This window comes from Bombus vancouverensis, chromosome 16, assembly GCF_051014615.1.
Source record: "Bombus vancouverensis nearcticus chromosome 16, iyBomVanc1_principal, whole genome shotgun sequence".
Lineage (NCBI taxonomy): Eukaryota > Metazoa > Arthropoda > Insecta > Hymenoptera > Apidae > Bombus > Bombus vancouverensis.
Window position 1 is genome coordinate 4,821,067 of NC_134926.1, and position 20,491 is coordinate 4,841,557.

Genomic DNA, 20,491 nt, shown 5'->3' on the forward strand with positions numbered 1-20,491 from the left:
ATTATTTCATTATTTGTGGTTCGTTGGGTCTCGATTGTGTTTTTAATAGCGCTATAAAATAATCAAATAAACTTCAGATCTTTATCCTTCACAGTGTTCATTAGATGACATATCTCTCATTCTTCAAGTTTCGATCATGCTTTTAATAGAGACAAAATTTATCTTGTTATTATTTAACGTCATTTACATAGTATTATTCTTGATGGGAAATATATCATGTGGGAAGATTATAAATTCATTATAATCACAGTGTTGAATGTAACTTGGACCGTAATGCATTTATATTTTTGGATATTTAAGTTTCAACGGAAATAGACTTTTATAATGTAAATTACAGTGTGTCTCAGCTAAACGAGATCATTTAAATATGTGTCTTATTAACGATCTTATGAAAAAACTTCTCAACACGAGGAAGAACTATTTCAAGAGGCGAATGCAATGGCGAAAAGAATTTTGTCTGATGTTCGTTCTTTTAAGCAGATTTCAAGAACACCGGTATGTTCCTAAATGGCATCCTGTATTTTGTTATTCATCGATTCATGCGTTTTTTTTCTTCTTTATACACGAGTATTAAGGTATTATTAGTGTTTATACATATGGAATACTAACGTTTTTGATGATTAATAGTTTGTAACGCCTCAGTTAGCGCGTTTCGTATACTGTCATTGGCTCCTGCAGTTTTTCACAATAAAATTTGTTATTTCATCTTCGTTAAAGTAAACAAGGAACATGTGGAAAATATATGAAATACAATGTACTCAAAATGTGTTTGGTCTCGGTGACGTGTACTCTGACGATTCTTATGAAAGCCATGAAATCCTTCTCTTGTGTGTTCGATTTCTCTTCCACCGTCTCTCGCCAATGCATTAAACCGTCTATTGGTGTAAACCTAAAATTACATCTTTTTTTAACAAGTAATTTCGTATTATTTTTTATGTTGTTTATTTTCATAGTTATTTTATTTTAAAGAGGATTTCTTATATTCTTTCCAAATCCGTTTGTAACAAATATAAACAAATGATACTAGAAATATTTATATTGAAAATTTAAAATACATGTTGAATTTATTAACACATTGAAATTTCTTTTTCTTTATCGTAGATATTTTAAATCCAAAATTGTTCTCAATTATTTGTTCAGAATATAACGTACCCTACTTCGAAAATAATACCCTCGAATGGCCCAATACGACCTTGAATCGGTCGAATTTCAAAGACTCTGTACACAGGATACTTTTTGCGATTAATGTCCTACGAAGAGCACACTCGTTATAATTTCCTGCGCGCAAGTCTCCATCTTTCGTTAGTTGCAATTGAAATAAATTACCCGAACGCATATAAGTTCGTTGTCGATTTCGCCCAGCACCACATAACTAGCTACTTGAGAAGAAATATTTCGTACAACAAAGGAATCGTACTTTCGAGTATTTATGACGGTTTGCGAAAAATCGATTAGAGTGAAATCTCCAGTTGTATTCGGATGATAAATTACAAGTTTTGGTACGATTACCTTGACGTTAAAAGGGATGCGTATATTCGGAACCGATTTGACCCTGGAAGAAAAAGAACAGAACTTTTTTTATTATCAATTGTTATTGATTTATCAATTGCTTATTAATTGTTTATTAATTGTTTAATCAGCCTGTGGTGACACGCTCAATTAATACAAGTTATAGCACTGGAACTAGTAGAAGACAGAAAAGAATTTTGTAAATAAACAAAATAGTAGTTTTTGTAGTTCCAGTGTATATCTGAATTAATATAGGTAAGAAAATTTACCAGAATTCACTGAGAAATGATCCTTCGTTCATGCCAATTAATTCAACAGTCAGCTGAACCGGCTTGTTTGGTTTAACGATTCCACGCATAGGATGAACTGTGATTTCTAAATCATTTGTACCAAGATCAATCGAAAATCTGTTAATTTCATGTTAATAAAGATAACTTGCACGGACCAGCAATACACACGTAAGTACATATATTAACAGTAAGATATTCGGGAGCAGTGTGATCATTAAAAAATAGATTACATACGCGTTTCATTTCAATCAATCCACGAAAATATAAATGAAATTAACATTAAAATACCTTTTAGACTACGTATTTTCAGATACAAGTACCGTAATATCTCTTTGTGTAGAAAATCACAAACTGCATCGAACGTACAAAAAAATTACACAAAAAATGTACAAAAATTGTATAGTTACGTTAAAGTTAAACAAGTTTTATTTGAAATACGTTTTCGAATAATATCTAGTTTAGCATAGTGATTCTTAACCTTTTGTTTATCACGGAACCAATAAATTTTTTGTTATAATAATTTTAAATAATTTTAATAATAATTTTAATAAGCTTTAAATAATTTTTTGTTATCACGGAATCCCAAGACTTAACTCAAAATTTAAATCCTTAATGTACCAAATATGTATATTTAAAACATTCATCAGCTGCTCGTCAACAACCTTTTTGGATTTTATAGTCTTCCAAGAATCCACGGATAACAGATTAAAAATTACTGGTTTAGGAAATATTTGCGTGGATGAGTTAAAATGAGACACTCTGTATACATACAATACCTGGTACTTTTGCCGCCTTCGTTCCTTAGGGTAATTATTTTAATACCAGAAGAGTGACCAATATCGACGATTCCAAAGTCAATCGATTTCGGTTCGATACTAATACCTTCGACTAATAATTTACAGATAACGCGATAATCAAGAATCTTGCCATTAATCTCAATCGGTATTACTGCACGCAATAGAGACGGTCGCTTAAAAGAATACGTTACTACCGTGTGTATACTTAATCCTGGATTTAACAATATCCCTTTATCCAAACTTTCCACTTGAAACGACTGAAAAATAATTTAATACATGGACGAAAATATCTCATTAATCGACTTTATTTGTTTTTATTATATTTGTTTTTAGGATATTAACCTTCAAAAACATAAAAATTGTTAACTTGTAAAAAGCATGTGTAGTATGATAAATTACATTTGATTTCCAATTAAAAAATTTAATTTAGTTTCAACGTACTATTGACTTGGTTTGATGGATTTTAATAAAAGCCGATTTTTTCCCGGTATTTTTAATAGTGATACGCTGATGACACGTAATTCCTTCGCTAGCTTCTTTAAATTCCATAAAACTAGGATATATATAAACGTCATCGTGCATAGCGGTTGCTGATTGGTCATACGAACGTGGAACTTGTTGTATCTCGATACCTTCTTTCATGAGCACAATGGAACTACTGGACTGAAAAAGATTTAAAGTTCATAATTCATAATCAGCAATTTGCAATTGCAAATGAAACTGAAAACCACAGATACAGAACGTGATAAGTCACGTCATCCTGGGTTTATAGAAGAGTAACTTTAATTCAATATATTACCAAGCAATTCTACAGCAAAAATATTCTTTCATGTGATTTTCGGATTAAATATGTATTTTTGTCACTATCTTGAAGATTTAAAGAATATTAGTGATAGTAATTATAAGACCGAGGATTCTTGTACAAATGCATATTTTTATAGAAGAAAACATAATTTTAAAGAATATAGTTTTAATCTTAAATTTAAAGAACATGATTAAAAAATAAAATCTCGATAGAAAATTGTTTTATCCATCAAGTATTATTACAGAAAACATTATATGCATAAAAATTCTAGTAACTATATGCAGAATAATGTTAAATAAATCAAACTAACGTTATTAATAATTTTATTAATAATTTTTTTCTAAGCATTCTGGATTTATCTTCGAACATATTTATCATTTCATTTCATGAGTTGAATCCTGTAAGTGAGCTACCTAACTTACCACACAAAGAAACCTATAACTGTTACTGCATTTTTACATTTGTCTCTATTGGTTTCCAATAAAATAAGGAAATAATATTTTTGTGTAAGTCCAACATCTTCTTATACCAATTTAGCATACAAGATGGCAAGATTTTGATACGGTGTTCTTATAAAATGATAACGATTCAAAACGTCAAAACTTTTTTTTTCTGATTTTTAAGTTATGTCATTGTTGTAGCAAATTAGCGATATGTACGCGCTAACTTATAAAATTTACACAAAAAAACCAAAGTTAAGCATATTTCACTTACAACAGTATGTGCTCTTCCAATCACTGACTGAGTATCGAAGGCCATTTTATAATCCATAAAGATGTCTGCTTATAATTAATAAAATAAATATTAACCTAATCCTATTTTCTTCGACAACAGAATGAAAATATAATCAGAGGCTTCTTTTGTTTGATAATTTTGTAACGTATGTATGTATTAACTTATTTGTGTGAAGCAAAAGTAAAATGAATTGGTTGATGTACATAATATATTTTATTCAACAGATTTAATATAAGTAAAACTTGTTTCATCCAATTAACGCTTATAATATAAATGGAATTTACGAAAATCAATTAATTGTATTATTTTACATTATATGTCATTAATCCATTATACATAATTAGGAAGGTCGACATATATCTTTTAATTTTCATTAACTAATTTTAGTTTGTATCTTTAACATATCTGGGAAAAAATGAAAAGTAAAGGAATGTCAGAAGAGAAATGCTAAAAAATAAGAAGAACCAAATATTTAAGTATCTGACATGATTTATTTGACATATACAACTATTAATACAGATGTCATGCTGATGATACTTTATTTATATTTAATCAACGTCATTTGTCCGGCTTATACGATACAATGTACTAAATAGAAATGGTAGGAAAAGAAAAAATTGTAACTAGCATTGAGAAAAAGAACACTTTGTACGTGGCTGGTTATTATGTGGCTAGTTCGTAAATGGTATGCGAGGCGATTTACGACAATACATATTTTAATTATTTTTCTACTTATCAATAAGCAAGCAAAATATAAAGCATACATAGATCACATAAAATAACCGAATCCAAATGTACGTTTTATAGCGTCCCAATAATACCTTTCCCAATTTTCTTTTGTAGATTCTTCCTCACTGCAAATAATTGATTAGTTTTACATAGCCATTGATGTCTTTTACAATGTATTTGAGGAGCATAATGTAAACAATTATAATCTTTGATAATTCTGCTTAATTTTTCTTTTAGCACAAAACTCAATTATTTTTAGTTACGACAGTTTTTGTAACACTATAAATTTTTCTTACCTAATTGGTACTCCTACTTGTGTCAAACTAACTTCAGTATGGTCATTCTTTTCACAGATATCAATAGTAACATCACTATAATGACCATCAGGCCATTGTTTGCAACGCCATTTTTGAACGATTTTCGCAGGCGTTATGTCCAAAAAGTCACCATGTATGTTACCACCAAATAATTCAAATTTTCCTCCCTTCTTCGGTTCGAGTTTTACCGGCCCCTTTGTAAATGCTTGAACCATCTGAAAAGAAATATTGTATTACAAATTATCAAATTAAACCAAAGACAATGAAATATATATGTATATACAATCAATGATATATACAATAACAGAATATAACAATAACAATAACATAACAATGATATAACAATAACAATGTCAACAAACATAGCAAAGAATAAAATAATTCTACAAATAGATTGGAAGAAAACATGACTATATAGGCTTTTCATCACAAAATCACAATATGTAAAGTAATTGTATTAAACTATTTTCTTTGCTTTCATTGCTTTAATGAGAATTTATGTTGTTAAATCCATATCCTTTTATGTAATAAAATATAAATCATTACATTTGAAAAAATCGATCTATCTTAAATTCGTCTTTAAAATAAGATATAAGGAGCAATTTTATTTCTCTATTATTTACCAATATTTTAAAAATATCACACTATATGTGTATAATAAATTTTATAGCAAAGGCCCACTCTTCATAAAAAAAAATATACTATAAAGCTACTTCTATAAAAGTTATATAAAACTAATATTTTAGAAGCATACGTACCACACATTAATGTAATTGAAAGTATGAATTTTAAGTATTGATTGCATCCTGTGCATTTAAAATTATCTTATACCAGTAATGTTACTTAAAGAACAACTACCATAATTGATTTGAAATTAGAATACTATCAAAACTGGATAAAAAAAGAACAAAGACAAGACAAGTTTGCTATTTAGTAGTCTAATATCTCTCATTAAATGAATCCTAATTTAAAACTCAATCCAACTTTTATTTAATACATTTGAAGTGAGACAAAGGCAGTACAACTTAAAGATAAACAAATAAATGTTTCTTCTGTGCACTAACCTTTTATCAAAATTTGTCTTCAGTATTAGCACTCTGTATTAAATTTCATAGCAATAGCTGAATCATTGTCTTGTCCCATCAGGAAACAAACAATTTTGAGACTAGATCAGCCTATAAAACAACATTTCGTTTCAGCACTCCAGAATTTCATTACTCCACCTACACCAGAATAAGCAGATTGACTGTATCATAAAAAGTATTCTTTTACATGAAGATATAGAACATTTATTTACAAATATCATACATAAGATACGAGCCATTTTCATAGAAAAACTATTTTCAGAAATATACCCAAAGCAATACTATAACTGGTATAAACGACAAATAGATAAATGCATAAGATAGATATCATAGATGTTTTAAATAACTATTTATGAATGTTATTATCATTTCATGTAGAAAACAAATCTTTTGTTCACATCCTAGACATTCAATAATAATATCCTAGCAACTGTATGAAAGATCATAATGAACGATATTGAATGAAAAACGTTTTGATCATTTTTTACAATCTCACATAGAATAGCTTATAGACATCCTGGATGTGTATATGATGTAAAGAAATATAAACTGATTAACCCGACTTCTTAAATTAAGATTGAAATAATAATAATAGCAAATATAATTTGCACCTTTATTTCTGATGGAAAAGATTCTCATAGATTTGAATCACCTACAAATAGATTAATAATCTCGACAATAGAAGTTTTTATAAACCTAATAATAAAACCTTAAAGTCAATGATTAAAGATCAGAGTGGGCTTTTACTAAATATGTTACATTTACTCATTTGTTACAAATACGTAATATCTTTAATTAATGATATGATATGAAATAAAATTCTTCAAAAATACATAATTGTGTACAAGTGTAAACAATTATATATTTTCCACATACAATTGAATATTGATTATCTATAATATTCTATGAAAAAAATAATGGGTACAATAGATAACAAAGGATAGTAATAGGATTACAATATAAGAAATAATGCAGTAAATAAAATTGTTAGTGCAATAAATACGGAATGTTTAAATAATCATCAACGTTTTTCTTGTTTTAAGATTTTTGTAGATCTTAACTCAATTATTAAGTATCTTTAGAAAGAGTACATTTTATTAGATATTTTGTTGTTAGTGGTCTCAGTGGACTTACCTCTATTGTCGTAAACACATTGTAAAATTCTTCGGCCCTACATTGAAACTTCTGTTGTTGTTTAATTGTTGTTGTTGAAATTTTACATCCAAATTCTTTTTTATTATTCGATGAAATGACACCAGAACTCATTTGCATCTGTAACAATTAATTATATATATATGTCGGGTTTACATTAGAATTAGGGGCGTGAAACGAATCTTCGTTTGGGTTACACGTTGTCGTTATGCAATAGAGAAGACATTGACTAGTGCAAATACGATTGTTATAGAACCGGACAAGTAACCGTGGTAGTTAGGTACTCGAGAAACTAATGACAATGATCCTAGGTTCAATAACGAATCCGCGGTCGACGGGATGATAGATGAACGTGCTCACAAAATCCAAGTCGGACGCGTAATATTCACCGGTCGTAAGGGGTTACTCTTTTCATCGATGAGATCGCGAGCGAGAATGACTTTCCCGTCCCGATGATGCCACAGAGGAAAACTATAATGGGGTGTGTCTAAGGACACGAGATCATCGGATTCGTCGAGAAAAGCCTTCGTTCAGAAAGTAAGGGAAATTGGCGTTGCTGCTAATTGGTCAATCTCCATATCGGTGGTTAGAAAAAGATGCTAGCCGCCCTCGAGGGAAAGTTGCTAGTGGGAGACGCCGCTCATTGAAAAATAGGTCTCCCCTATTTTCCCATAGTTGGGACAAAGACTGTTTGTCTGTTTGAAGGACTTTAGTTGGCTAAATCTTAAGATTTATAACGGGCCCTCGGGCTAGCTGAACATGTACTGCGGAGACGCATCGACATCTGGCAATCATCTTACTCGAAGAATAGGGTCTGCGTGTGGCGAGTTACGGGACAGAGACCGTTGGAATGTTTACTGTCGAGTGTTACAACTATTTCCTTTTCAAGGAGAGCTATAGAATTATTCCATGCCTTTGTTAGACAAGGTGTTCATCCCGTGACCGCGGCTACGTTCGGCGGCTGGCTGTCGCCTCGAGCCCAAGCTCATTATCACAACTCTCGAACAATTACAATCGGATTGAATAACTACAATTGTTTAATTACAGCTATAGTATACTCTAGGTTACAATGTTGCGGGATTAACCAAAATTCCAAAGACTCCGGTGTTCTTTCATCTCCGACATATATATATAATATTATATAATATATATATATATATATATGTCGGGTTAATGTTGGAATTTTCTCCCTAATAAATTCTTTTCCTTTGTACACACACACACACACACGCGCGCACACACACACACAACGTGAATCAATCCTATACTTACCTTTGCATTGAACCCAGACGTAATATTCAAGATATTTTCTTTCACATTATCTTTTTTTGGTAAAATCATACCAGCTGCAAATTCTAATAACAAATAATAGAAAGTTAATTTAGTGTAACCAAAAGCATTATATTCAAATATTCAAAATAATTTCCAAAGTGACAATTCAATACATTTACAAATTATTAAATTTATTTTAACATAAAGTTACCTTCTTTTAAAGAAGAAACGTATTTCTTCAATTTCTCCCTAATAAATTCTTTTCCTTTCGTATGCAGGAAATGTTTTACTGCTTCACCTTCGTCTGTGCTATCTTCTAGAGTAATTTCAATCTATAAAAGAAAGTAATGTTTTTTATTCCTTCAAATGTTTTTATAAAAATTTTTATTAGTAACTAAATTTATAGAAAATATATCTTCAAGAAATATAAATATAAATCTTGTAATTAATTTTAGTAAGTAAAATATTTATGAATTTAAAGTTATATATAACTATATTTTCTTTCTCTCTTTATTAAATACTTTTATATAGATACTTACATCTACTTCAGAAATATCATTTTCCTCAGAAAGATTTGGAATGTTTATTTTACCCCCAATCTTCTTATCAGATTTTTTGTTGGATACCCATTTCAATACAATATTCCATTCATAGAAGAAAATTAATTTACCTTTTCGATTATTTGCCATTGCCTCACCTTCACACTTTTCTATTTCATTTACTATACAGGAAACTAAAAATTACACTCATTAGGTTTATATTGTATGTGAAATTTGAAATTATTATACAAATTATTCTTTTGTTATTATTACAAAAAAGAAAATTGCAAACCATTATCTCCTTCCATCTTCATATTAATAAATAATTCTTTTATTTTTTCTTGGGACCAAGCACAGGCATTTTTCTCCGTCCTTAAACAAATCAAAATTACCATAAATTTTGTATATTGTATTCATATAAGTTTTTTATTTCTTTCTGTATTTTATGTACTTATACATGTATATGTATTGTATTTTAATATGTAATTTTGTATACAAATTGTAATTCATATAAGTTATTTCTCTTTTATAATTATAAGTACTTATTTCTCAAACTATATATAATTATTAATATCAAGGAAATTTGACATTGCAATCTAGGATACATTTGAAAAAGATGAATAGAATTACACATGTAATACAAACGCTTGTAAATAAATATACCTTCAAAGAAGAATTCTTTCTCTTAACTTCACTTACTAAATCCATATTTATTGAAAAAAATGAAGTATTTGAATCCTCAATTGCACGTAAACTTTTATAAATCTCTCATTTAGAAATTTGTACTTTATTCAGATTATATTGTTTTCGAATGATAAGAACTTTATGATTTATAAATACTAGTAAAGTCTGCTGTGCTAGGTATTGTAAAAGTGAACAAAAAGACATCATGGATCAAATATAGTATATATTTAAAACAATCTTTGGTACAAAATTTTATAAATAATAAACAAATAAATATAAACAATAAACAAAATATAAAGAAAAATATGTAATATTGTACATCAAATACAATAATATTTAGAAAATGAAATTAGTATAAGAAGATTATTAGGTTCCACTTAGATACATAACAATAAAATTATTTATAAGCAATCTTTAAGTTAGATAAAATTTTTGTTAACTTATTATATGTATAAAAATATATAATCTAATGTTTATACAATTTTAAAACAAAGTGCATTAAAAGTTTAATCATACCAGTGCCAGTTATTTACATTGGTGGCATCAGGCCTTTCTTCAACGATCCATCTTGGATCTCCTTCACCCCACTTAGCCATTTCTTAGAAACAAGAAGCTCACAATGTAACAATGTCTAAATGTAGTTACAAAAAGAAATAGTTATTCCTGAAACATGAAACATAATTATTTAATAATCATATCTTATGGACTATAAAGATTTCAAAAGATTTAAATAACATGCGTACAATATTCATAAGAAGTATCAATGAGTGTTTAATTACTTTACATTAACAAATGCAGTTAAATTGTTTGCATTATAATAAATAATATTTAATAACATTTTCAATTACAGTAAAAAGACAGTGTAAGAGAACTGAGGAATGACAACTAATATTAACAAAAATTTCATTTTACTCCTTGCTTAAATATTCTAACTGTATCAATTACAAAAGGAAAAACTTAAGAGTCATTAAGAACATTGAAATATAATAAGGTATATTATTAGTACTGACTACAGGAATTAAAATGTAGGTTGACAACTATTAAAAAAATATTTTTATTTTATTCATTACTCAAATATTGTAATTATATCAATTATGAACCTACTTAAGAACTGATAATGACATTAAAATATAATGGAATAAATTAATACTAGTGATTTCAGGTATTACAATATAAGTTTACAACTAATATAAATAGAAAATTAATATTAAAACAAACTTCATTGCCTGATTAAATATTATAGTCGTATTAATTATGAACAGAATTAAGAATTATTAAGAAAATTAAACTACAACATACTGAAGTAAAATATGTTAAACGTTGACAAAACGAATTTAACTTCTTTTTCACTATTCTAGATGCAACAAATGCAATTTTTCATTACCTTGAAATTGTCAAGCAAAGTGAAACAATATAAACCAAATAAAAAAATATAATATGGATATAATTAACAGAGAAACAACGGAATTGAGAAAAATACAGTCGACTTTCAGTTTAATGAAAGTTAGCTTGAACGAAGTATGAATGCATGGAGCATAACCTACAATCTACATTCGTCAATTGAACGTTTCCAATAAGAGGAAAATAATTGATAGTTTACGTAACATTAGTTATACTTGCCTTACCGAAATTTTTAAAAAAACCTACCTCCACTAGAAATTGGGTTCTATTTATTTATAATTTGATTTAATTTTACAACTGTAACTGATTTTAATGTTCAATACATTGTTTCGTAAAAAAGCTAAATTGTTTTTAAAAGATTCCGAGCACGATGAAAGCCAAAATTCTTTCGAACGAACAAATAACGTGAGAACCGCAAACTTCCACGCGGAACTCGAAATTACTAAGGAAACAAATGTTGTAGGTTGTAGACTTTGTAGTGGAGGGGATATAGGACCCTTCTAGAAATTTCATGAACGTGTAATCAAATTATTCTAGATAGGAAACTAGATCTGAAAATGTAGTGGATCTAGGAATTAAAAGACGGAGTACGAAGTTTCATCTTAGATGAAAGGGTCAAGTTAGTCCATCGGCAGAAGGAAAGTCGTGGTGAACGTATTGTGATTGGCGGAGTAGTACACACGCGCCGCGCTTTATTGAGAATGAAACGTTAAATATCATTTTTATAAAATAAAACTTAAATTGGATGTTTAAAATACGTCAGAGTATAATTAACATTGAAATTATTATTTTACAAATAAAGGCAAGAAGAAAGAATTGCAATTTAAATAAATGGCAGATAAGATATATTTTTTCTGTTATTTCTATTTGTAATAAGAAATCAATAATTATGACAATAGAAAAGTCAATGATGTCAAAAAAGGAAATGTATAAAAATAAAGTAAGTTTGAAAATAAACCTGTAAACGAAATTGTATATATGCAATCAATCAATCTTAAGTCTATAGAAAATGTTTTGTAAATGAGGAGCGTAATAAATAAGGAATTGCACAATGATAAAATGATATACAATCGTTCAAATAAATAATTACAGTAGTGGTAGTAAATCTACCACACAAAGCTTCAAATAAAATAGTTACCTACTATAAAAGTTAAGATAGTTATCTACTACACCAGATCGCAAATAAAAAATTCACCTAACTACAACAAATATTAAATAATTCATGTACAGTTTTTAATTATCCATATATTTTTAAAATATATGTATAAGGAAGCAGAAAATACATTAAATGAATTTTAAATGTTTGTTTCTTTACTTGTTTTTATTTATAACTATTTATACTTAGTACTAGCTAGTATCAAAGAGGAAATTTTCTCTTTGCTAGTATTTACATAGTTCCGTAAATTCCTACAATTGTAATTTCCAGAAAAATAAAAGTGCATTTTCATTGAAACAATATTTGGTAATTTTTGGACGACACGTAGATGGCACTATACAGATAACGGTTAACTCAAAGTGTTTTGTTTCGTTCTTATATGCTAATTTTTAAGGTTAGGAATTCAAATTCTTAATGTCCTAAGATTGAACGTTAAATACTATAACATTTATATCGAATTTTATATCTGTTAAATTAATTTGAAAATGAGATATTCAAATAAAGTAAATAATAGAGAAAATAAAAATATATAATATAGTAGCATTAAAATAGGACGCCAATGATACTTTGTGTATGTAGTAATATACTATTTAAATATTAATTGTATTAAGTTTGCGAAATGAATATTGTATGTGTGATATGCAGTGATCTATTAACACCTTCTGATGATGTTTTTCATACACCTTGTGGACACATTTTTCATTTTATCTGTGTAACTCAATGGTTGGAGAGGTAGGCACATATGTTTTTAATTAAAAATGTTGTATGAACATATGGCATTTCCGTATAAAATTAACTTCGTATTTTATCAAATAATATTTATATTTTCTATACCTCAAAAAATATTCAACCGTTCTCATAAATATATTAATTGCTTTTTCATGCAGATCCAAAACCTGTCCACAATGTAGAGAAAAGACTACATCAAGTAAAATTCATAGATTATATTTTAATTTTTCCAATAACGATACCATTGTGGAGGATAAATGCTCTTTACAAGATAAAGTTGATAAATTAAATTTTCAACTTGTGTTAAAAGAAAAAGATATTAAACATTATTCAGAAAAGATTGAAACATTAGAGAAACACAATAAGGAGTTAAAGAAGGAAGTAAGAAAAGTGGAAAGTGAAATAAGTAAAAAATGTAATGATATTTATGCTCTTAAAGAACAAATTAAATTATTTAAAGAACAAAGTTTAGAAGCAGAAAGCAGAGGAAAAGAAATAGAGCAATTGCGAAAGAAAATTGAGCATTATAAAAAGTATGTGAAGATATATAACATTTTATTGTATCCAAAAATTATTTAATGAATATACCTTTTGTTTAAGTGTACAAACCATACTTGATGGTACTACAGGAGCTGTAGATGAGATGATCTCAAGAACAACTGAACCTACTACGCTTATTACATACATATCTGTGATGAAAAGGTAGTTAAATATTATTTATTTATATTATATTTTGTATATTTATATTTCTTTCTTAAAAGTTACATATATAATTTAGAGAGATAACAGTTAGCCAAAATAAAAGAAGAGAATTAAGGTCCAAACTAAAAAGTGTACAACAAGAACTTACTAAGGTTTCTATGGAACGAAATTTCCTGTCTGATGAACATACTAAAAGGAAGTATGTAACTCTTATAATAATATAAAGAAAATGTTGACAAATTAAAAAATATTTTTGTTAAAATATTAAAAATATTTTTATTGTTATATGTTATCTATAGAACACTTGAAAATGAATATCTGGCTTGTCTAAGTGAAAAAATGTCTTTACAAAATAGACTTAGCGAGTTAGAAAAAGATATGTCTTCGACACAAAAGCCAATTAAGTTCTATTCAAAAACAAAGAATATGACAGAGGGTAATTTAGGAAATGATTCTAGAGAAGATAAAATTGAATGTATAAATAATAGCATAAATGAGAAAAAGGATATAAGACAAGAAGAGAAAATTGAATCTGCTATTACAGTAACAAAAACAATTTATGATTTTTGCAATATACTATTGATTGATTTTATTATTAATTCCTAAAAACAATAACTTGTTTCCAGAAAAATAAAACAAGTTCTCCGTATCTTCCAGTGAAATCAGGAGGAATATTTGCTTTAACACAAATGTCTCAGAGATATACTACATCAAAATTAACTTCCTCGATCTTGGCAAAAAAACCAAGACTTGAGCAAGGAATCAGTAAAACTGTAAGAATACTCATATTAATTTGCAAATTGACAATCTACCTACTTTTTTTTATTTGTAAATATTATTAATTTAGGAAAATAGTAGAATTACATTTGATGGTTTTGGGGGGCATTCAAAATATGAGGAGTTCCCTAAACCTTCTGCTATCAAAATGAAAAAAGTTAAGGATATTCCAAAAGTTAAAAAGCCAAAACTTGATACAGACAATCCGAAAATAGATTATTTTTTAGGAAATTAACATGATCATTGCATATTATTAATGTTTATAAATAGCATTTAAGAAAAAGAAAAATAAGGTATTATGTGGCAAATATATTTATTGAAAGAGTGAACATGTTAAAAATCGTGGAGAAGTATGTATAAAGTTGCATATTTTATTAAATAAATCTGTTAATCAGTTTCATAAAAATATACACATTTTATACTGATATGTATGTATGTATTTAATAGGTAAAAATTCCTGCATACATAAACTAAAGTACACCTCAAAAAAAGAAGAAAGGACAAATAAACACAATTCTATATGTTATTATGTGAGTTTAATTATACTGTGTGAAATTCTAAAAGTCGATAATTTGTTATTAATTTGTTATATCACATTTGAGTTCTTAGTAATCATGTCGGTAAGACGTCGGTATACGACATCACAAATGTCACGTACTGACAAGATATGTGTTGCTATCTATGGAAGACAGAAGGAACCGTAACTTGAAGCATGTCAGGATAGATGGTAACACATGGCTGCCCATAGACCAGACATGTAATACCGTGTGATAAGGCAAGTCCTTTCCGGTATATGTCCATTCTATCGGCTTACGTATTATCTGCGATAATTCGTATGTTCGCCTTAGGAAATCGGTATTTTATGATTTTAGATACAAAATTCTATTGTCACGTCTATGTCACGTGCACTCTGCCTTTAATGAATAATTGTGTATACTTTATTGAATTCAATTTATCGATGGTTGAATGATATCATGACTACATTATCGGTAATGAAATGTTTAGCTGGTGACCCTGCATTAGGCGTATGAGACAAGAAAACATTGTGAATAAAAATTTAGGATAATTCTACTGTACGAATTTTTCAATTTTAAAATTAATAATTCTTATAAATCTGGTAATAAAATTATTTAGTTGTTAAATGTTTAGTGCGTGAATTATCTTAATAGAAAGATATAAACTGTAGCAGCTCTGTTTCCAGAATAGTTGAATTCTAAAATTAGCCGTTCTTCTGAAATAATGAAACACAGAATGCATACTGAAATAATGAAGCAGGTTGAAAAAATGTATCGTATAATGTGGAAAAATGTTTTCATTATAAATATGTACATGGTGTTCATAGAGGGAACGATATTAAAATTTTGGCAAATACAATTTCATGTCTACCAACTGTATAGATTAGAAAAAGTTGAAAAGTCGAAAGAGACCCTTGTTGGTGCTCAAGCGAACTAACAATAATCCGCAGATTCATGATGTGACACCTTTCTCCCCTGGGAGAATGCCGTCATGGAATCCATGCCTTGTCCCAGCGGAATTTCGCTGTTGTCGCCATAGCTATGTTCCGGAATTCGTGACTCTCCGTGTCCTCCTGTGGGGGGAAGATGTCGTGTCCCTAGGCGCATGAATTACCAGTAGATGCCAGTAGTTCACTGTGGTTCATGGCGAGGGAAACCAAGAGGAACGGTGGGGATGGTGAGCGGCCAGTTATCAAGGCAATACGCATCGTATGCAAATCCATATATCTATACTACTGTATATATAAAAGTCAAATTGTGTATACATATATGTTAACGAATTCTATACCGTTCAACGCAATTTCACAAAATTTGGCATGAATATTCTTCGACACCTCAGAAAAGATACTGTGGAGATTTTTCCACCCCCCACCACTCTTCAAACCCACCCCCTCTTAACTTAAGCTCGAACAATCTTAAGTGAAGTGGAACAATAATTTTCAACAATTTTATAGAATACTATTTTTATTTTAAGTTTGGGTATTCTTTGAATGGATTAAAAGATTATCATGGAGATTAAAATAAAACGAGAAGCGAATGTGTAAAATGAAATTTGAGCAGCTAAAGAAGAAAAATATAAACATTTAAAAAATTATTTCTACGAAGATTAAAGAGACAATTATTATTTGATGAGATAAAAGGAACGAACGAAGGAAGAAAAGAAGGAGTAATACAGTTTTGAGTTTCTTGGCTCGACAGTTATTATATATTTTATCCATTTACGCAATTATAACTTACGAATGTTGATTGTACTCGATAGAAGAATCGTAATAGCAACAAATCGAAACGCGGGGCACACGCAACTAGTATTTAGTATAAAATTAATTTGGCATATTAATAATAATATATAATTGATTATTTCAATACTTCTGTTAAAAAATTCTGTTAAATATCTCGTTATTTCTACGTTCATCTTCACATTAGTTTTAAACTTTACCAATAAAACTACAGTCGAGTCTCATCCCAACTATCACGAGTCTGTGTATACTTACAAGCAAACCTTTCGTCGATAAAACAGTTAGAAATGAAAAAACTATAAGTGATTTCCTCCTATCATAAAATAAAGTATAAAAGCCAGAAAAAATGAAAAGTTGGTTAGTACAAAGAGGAAGCTAGAAAAATAATGAAAACGCGTCAGAATTAATCGTATTGAAAGATTCATGGTTTAAAAAGAGTTGTAAGAATAGCAATTGTGGATTGTGGAATGGCAATGTACCGAGCTGACAAATATTTACGCCGATACTCTATTTACATTCAATGGTTTATTCAAGGTTTCGTACCGTAAGAACGAATGCATCGCCTCTTTCATTTTTTCTTTTTTTATTAGTAATTCTGTTTACTGTACCTCAGTCGATGACCTTGACTTGCGACGTATTTATGCGACCGTATTTTCTGAACGTACGAGTAATAATATATCGATTTGTAATTATCGAATCACCTGTTGATAAAACCCTACGTGGTCGTAGACGTCATTTTGTCAGGGTTCACGATGTAATCGGGCAAATAAAAGGGAAATTACCATCAGAGTAAATGTTAACACAATTACGTTAATATTCGGACACTTCCTATATTCGTTGCTTCGTGTTCCTAACAATAACCGTTTAATCTTACAATGGACTTTCAACAGAACAATTGTCTCATTTTTACACGTCATGTTGATACCTGTGAAAAAAAGAAAAATTTTATTGGTATCGCTCCGTTAATTATAAAAATAATTCGAGTGACCGAGTAACACGTATTAGCACGTCTTGCGTCGGTAACGTAAAAATACGTCTCTTTCGTGTTATCGTTTAACCGTCGCATCGGTTCTGTAAATGTACTTTTAACAACTGTGATATCTAATAATAACTATCCTGCGCAGTTCAGACGTTGCTTTTCGAAATATCTGCTCTCCCTCCCTCTCTCTCTCCCTCTCTCTCTCTTATTAATTACTATTTTATAAAGTTTCGGAACAGTTCGTCTTAGTAATTCTCGCGATTGTCCCCGTTGTATTCCTTTCTGCACACTTTGTAATATCTCTCATAGGGGTTCTTTGGCTGTTGAGCAACGCCGTCTTGTCTTCGTTTCACATAACGGTGAAGTATATCTATATGGCGACACACTTGTTTCAGTCTCGCCGACCGTCTCTATTGTTTTGCAATTTCGAAAATTAACGAAGACTACAATGAACAGATATGTACGCGACAATACACGTAATCTTGGCCACAGGATGTCTCTGTTTTAAATCAATATGCGATCGTAGTTGTTATAATTTCTCTAAAGGGAGGATTTGTTTAAAAATGAGCGAATTCTTGCGCGTAAAAGAGGGCCGGGTGGGACGCGGTTAGGGTGGATCTCCATGTGCAGCAACCTCCACGTGGTAAGGCCCGGGCAATCGTTATTATTTGTTATACTATTACTAATCGCATCGCTATGTTATACAATTACGAATTATATAGAAAATAATGCCAGCTAATTGGCTGCGATTATGCTTTTATGTAATTGAAAGATTTATTAAGCTGTTTAACAAGACTACCATCGATGCCTGAAACCGTAAATTAGTTTTTCTTTGGTAATGTGTAATGAAGCAATGCCTTTTGAATGTTGTAGAAGCATAGAATTCTACATTTCTAATGTAAATTATTCTGGTCATCTATATAACGTTTAAGGGCTAACGTAGCTTAGTTATCATATGCGGGCACATCGCGGATTTTTATGCGTTCATAGAAAATTTGAAAATGCAGAATTGCGTAGAACGCGCATAGTATGAAAAGGTATATGAAATATCGAAAGCGAAGTACCCGTCGTAGTTTTCGATCGAGCGATACAAGTTACTATGTAAGTTGCATTTCTTTAGTCCTTTTCGTAAAAATATAAAATTACAAAAAAGTCAGTCTAGTTGTTGTACGTAGATATGAAATTTTAAACCTTAGTTTCGTCCGCTACTGTAGCTTATACATGGTGGGAATTTTTCTGATCGCGTTATACGAGCATCGCGTTATACGGAGTTCTACTGTACTAGCTAAGGACCAACGTCCCATATGTATGAATGGGCAGAGCTGAACACGGTGAGACTCATGCGCGCGCTTCGAAAATCAAAATCAATGTGGTCCTCCCCTCAGAAACTCCACACCGGCCTTGCTCCGATTGCCCACGCCCTTTAGTGTGCCTCGTACTTCCGTCGCGGACGCATCCCTCGTGCAATCATCGTCGTCTTTGCGTCCTCCTCTCTCCCTCACTCTGCTCCTTCTCTCTCTCTCTTTCTCTCTCTATCTTCGCTTCACTTACTCACTTACTCTTTATTACCCCCACTCCACAATTCGCTTACTCTGTTTCTCTCTAGCTTTCTCCTCCCCCCCACTCTCTAACTCCCCCTCTCTCGTTCTCTATCTTTCTCTTCTGTTTCTTTCTTACTTATTCGCTCACTTACTCTTTCTCACGCATCTACACGTACGCGGGTACATTATATAACATACACGCGGTCTGTCCTCTCTTGATCCGTGTGCCTGCTTGTTGTGTTGTCTATCTCCCTCGGGTTTAGGTTCGGGTTCGAGCGAATCAAAATAACGAAGCTGTATGCGATGATGATCGGCGGCAACGAAATATAAGAGAGAAAAGAAATATGTATATACGAGAGAGGAAAGGGTGGTGGTAAACTCGCTAAAACATCGGATCTTCTGGTGCTCGCAATTATATCAGAATATAGTCGTACCGATGCACGCGAGATTCCTCGTCCCGCCTCTTTCCACACCGATGCTGGATATCAGTGATTTAAATTATGTGTGAATCGTCCGGTTTGTGGATTTTTCGGTCTCGCCCTCGAATTTCTTGTGTCAGTGAAGTTCCAATTTCTTTGTTTTTTTCCACGTCTTTCCCGTTTTTTCGCGACGATAACCTACATCGAGATTGCTCTTTCGTTGATTTTTGTTTTCTCGTAAATAGACTGCGGATTTTCACGCATTTCTGGGAAATTTGGAGGTGCGAAATGCACACATATGCGAAAATATATGGAATATCCAAAACAGAGCGTTTTGTGGATGAAACAAATTTTTATTCAAATTCCATTTCTTTAGTTACGTTCGTAAAAATATAAAAATGTACAAAAATCCGCAGTCCACTCGTAAATATTGGTGGATCTTTTTGTCGTCGCGATGTTTTCCTCGAAAAGTGGTCGTTCTCGGCCGATAAACAATTCGCTCGGTCCTTATCGATCGAGATATTAGATTTTCGTGGCTCTCTTTTGTATCTTTCGAAAATTTCGGCTGTCCCTTCGAGATCGTGGCCCAGCCTTTTCGAAGGCCCGACCCACCTTCTTGATT

General features: G+C 30.4%; 4 protein-coding genes across 10 annotated transcripts in view; 2 read left to right on the forward strand and 2 right to left on the reverse strand.

Moving 5' to 3' along the window:
* Positions 1-2,855, reverse strand: part of LOC117154435 (cilia and flagella-associated protein 47) — a 19,732-nt gene extending 16,877 nt beyond the window's left edge. The window contains exons 1-6 of the mRNA XM_076625467.1: positions 2,576-2,855; positions 1,779-1,884; positions 1,327-1,552; positions 1,153-1,250; positions 759-889; positions 610-672 (exon numbers count right to left, since the gene is read on the reverse strand). Coding sequence (XP_076481582.1) covers positions 610-672; positions 759-889; positions 1,153-1,250; positions 1,327-1,552; positions 1,779-1,867 — 607 coding nt within the window. The 5' untranslated portion in view covers positions 1,868-1,884; positions 2,576-2,855. The remainder of the gene's footprint in view (positions 1-609; positions 673-758; positions 890-1,152; positions 1,251-1,326; positions 1,553-1,778; positions 1,885-2,575) is intronic.
* A 1,752-nt stretch (positions 2,856-4,607) lies between these two features.
* On the reverse strand, positions 4,608-11,802 carry LOC117154479 (activator of 90 kDa heat shock protein ATPase homolog 1). Of its 2 annotated transcripts, none has more exons than XM_076625402.1 (9): positions 11,535-11,802; positions 10,431-10,577; positions 9,523-9,602; positions 9,231-9,424; positions 8,903-9,023; positions 8,692-8,774; positions 7,402-7,539; positions 5,162-5,397; positions 4,608-4,990 (listed from the first exon to the last, which is right to left on the reverse strand). In XM_076625402.1, exons 2-9 carry the CDS (start codon positions 10,508-10,510, stop codon positions 4,906-4,908), a joined length of 1,017 nt encoding a protein of 338 aa, XP_076481517.1. In that variant the 5' UTR covers positions 10,511-10,577; positions 11,535-11,802; the 3' UTR covers positions 4,608-4,905. The 2 variants fall into 2 exon arrangements, with proteins under 2 accessions (XP_076481517.1, XP_033185404.1); XM_033329513.2 differs by having other exon boundaries at positions 11,562-11,801.
* A 1,072-nt stretch (positions 11,803-12,874) lies between these two features.
* nopo (TRAF interacting protein no poles) lies at positions 12,875-15,821 on the forward strand. 4 transcript variants are annotated; one of them, XR_013060361.1, is made up of 9 exons: positions 12,875-13,203; positions 13,359-13,733; positions 13,801-13,902; positions 13,979-14,101; positions 14,202-14,445; positions 14,529-14,675; positions 14,750-15,029; positions 15,127-15,468; positions 15,552-15,821. XR_013060361.1 is itself a non-coding variant. In XM_033329560.2 (7 exons), exons 1-7 carry the CDS (start codon positions 13,091-13,093, stop codon positions 14,912-14,914), a joined length of 1,269 nt encoding a protein of 422 aa, XP_033185451.1. In that variant the 5' UTR covers positions 12,875-13,090; the 3' UTR covers positions 14,915-15,821. The 4 variants fall into 4 exon arrangements, 1 of the variants encoding a protein (XP_033185451.1); XR_013060362.1 differs by having other exon boundaries at positions 15,127-15,209; positions 15,282-15,821; XR_004463789.2 differs by having other exon boundaries at positions 15,127-15,821.
* Positions 15,822-19,306: 3,485 nt separating this feature from the next.
* mAChR-A (muscarinic Acetylcholine Receptor, A-type) overlaps positions 19,307-20,491 on the forward strand; it is a 48,205-nt gene continuing 47,020 nt past the window's right edge. For all 3 annotated transcript variants that reach the window (XM_076625224.1, XM_076625223.1, XM_076625226.1), the window contains exon 1: positions 19,307-20,004. The gene's annotated coding sequence lies outside the window, so the exon portion shown is untranslated. The remainder of the gene's footprint in view (positions 20,005-20,491) is intronic.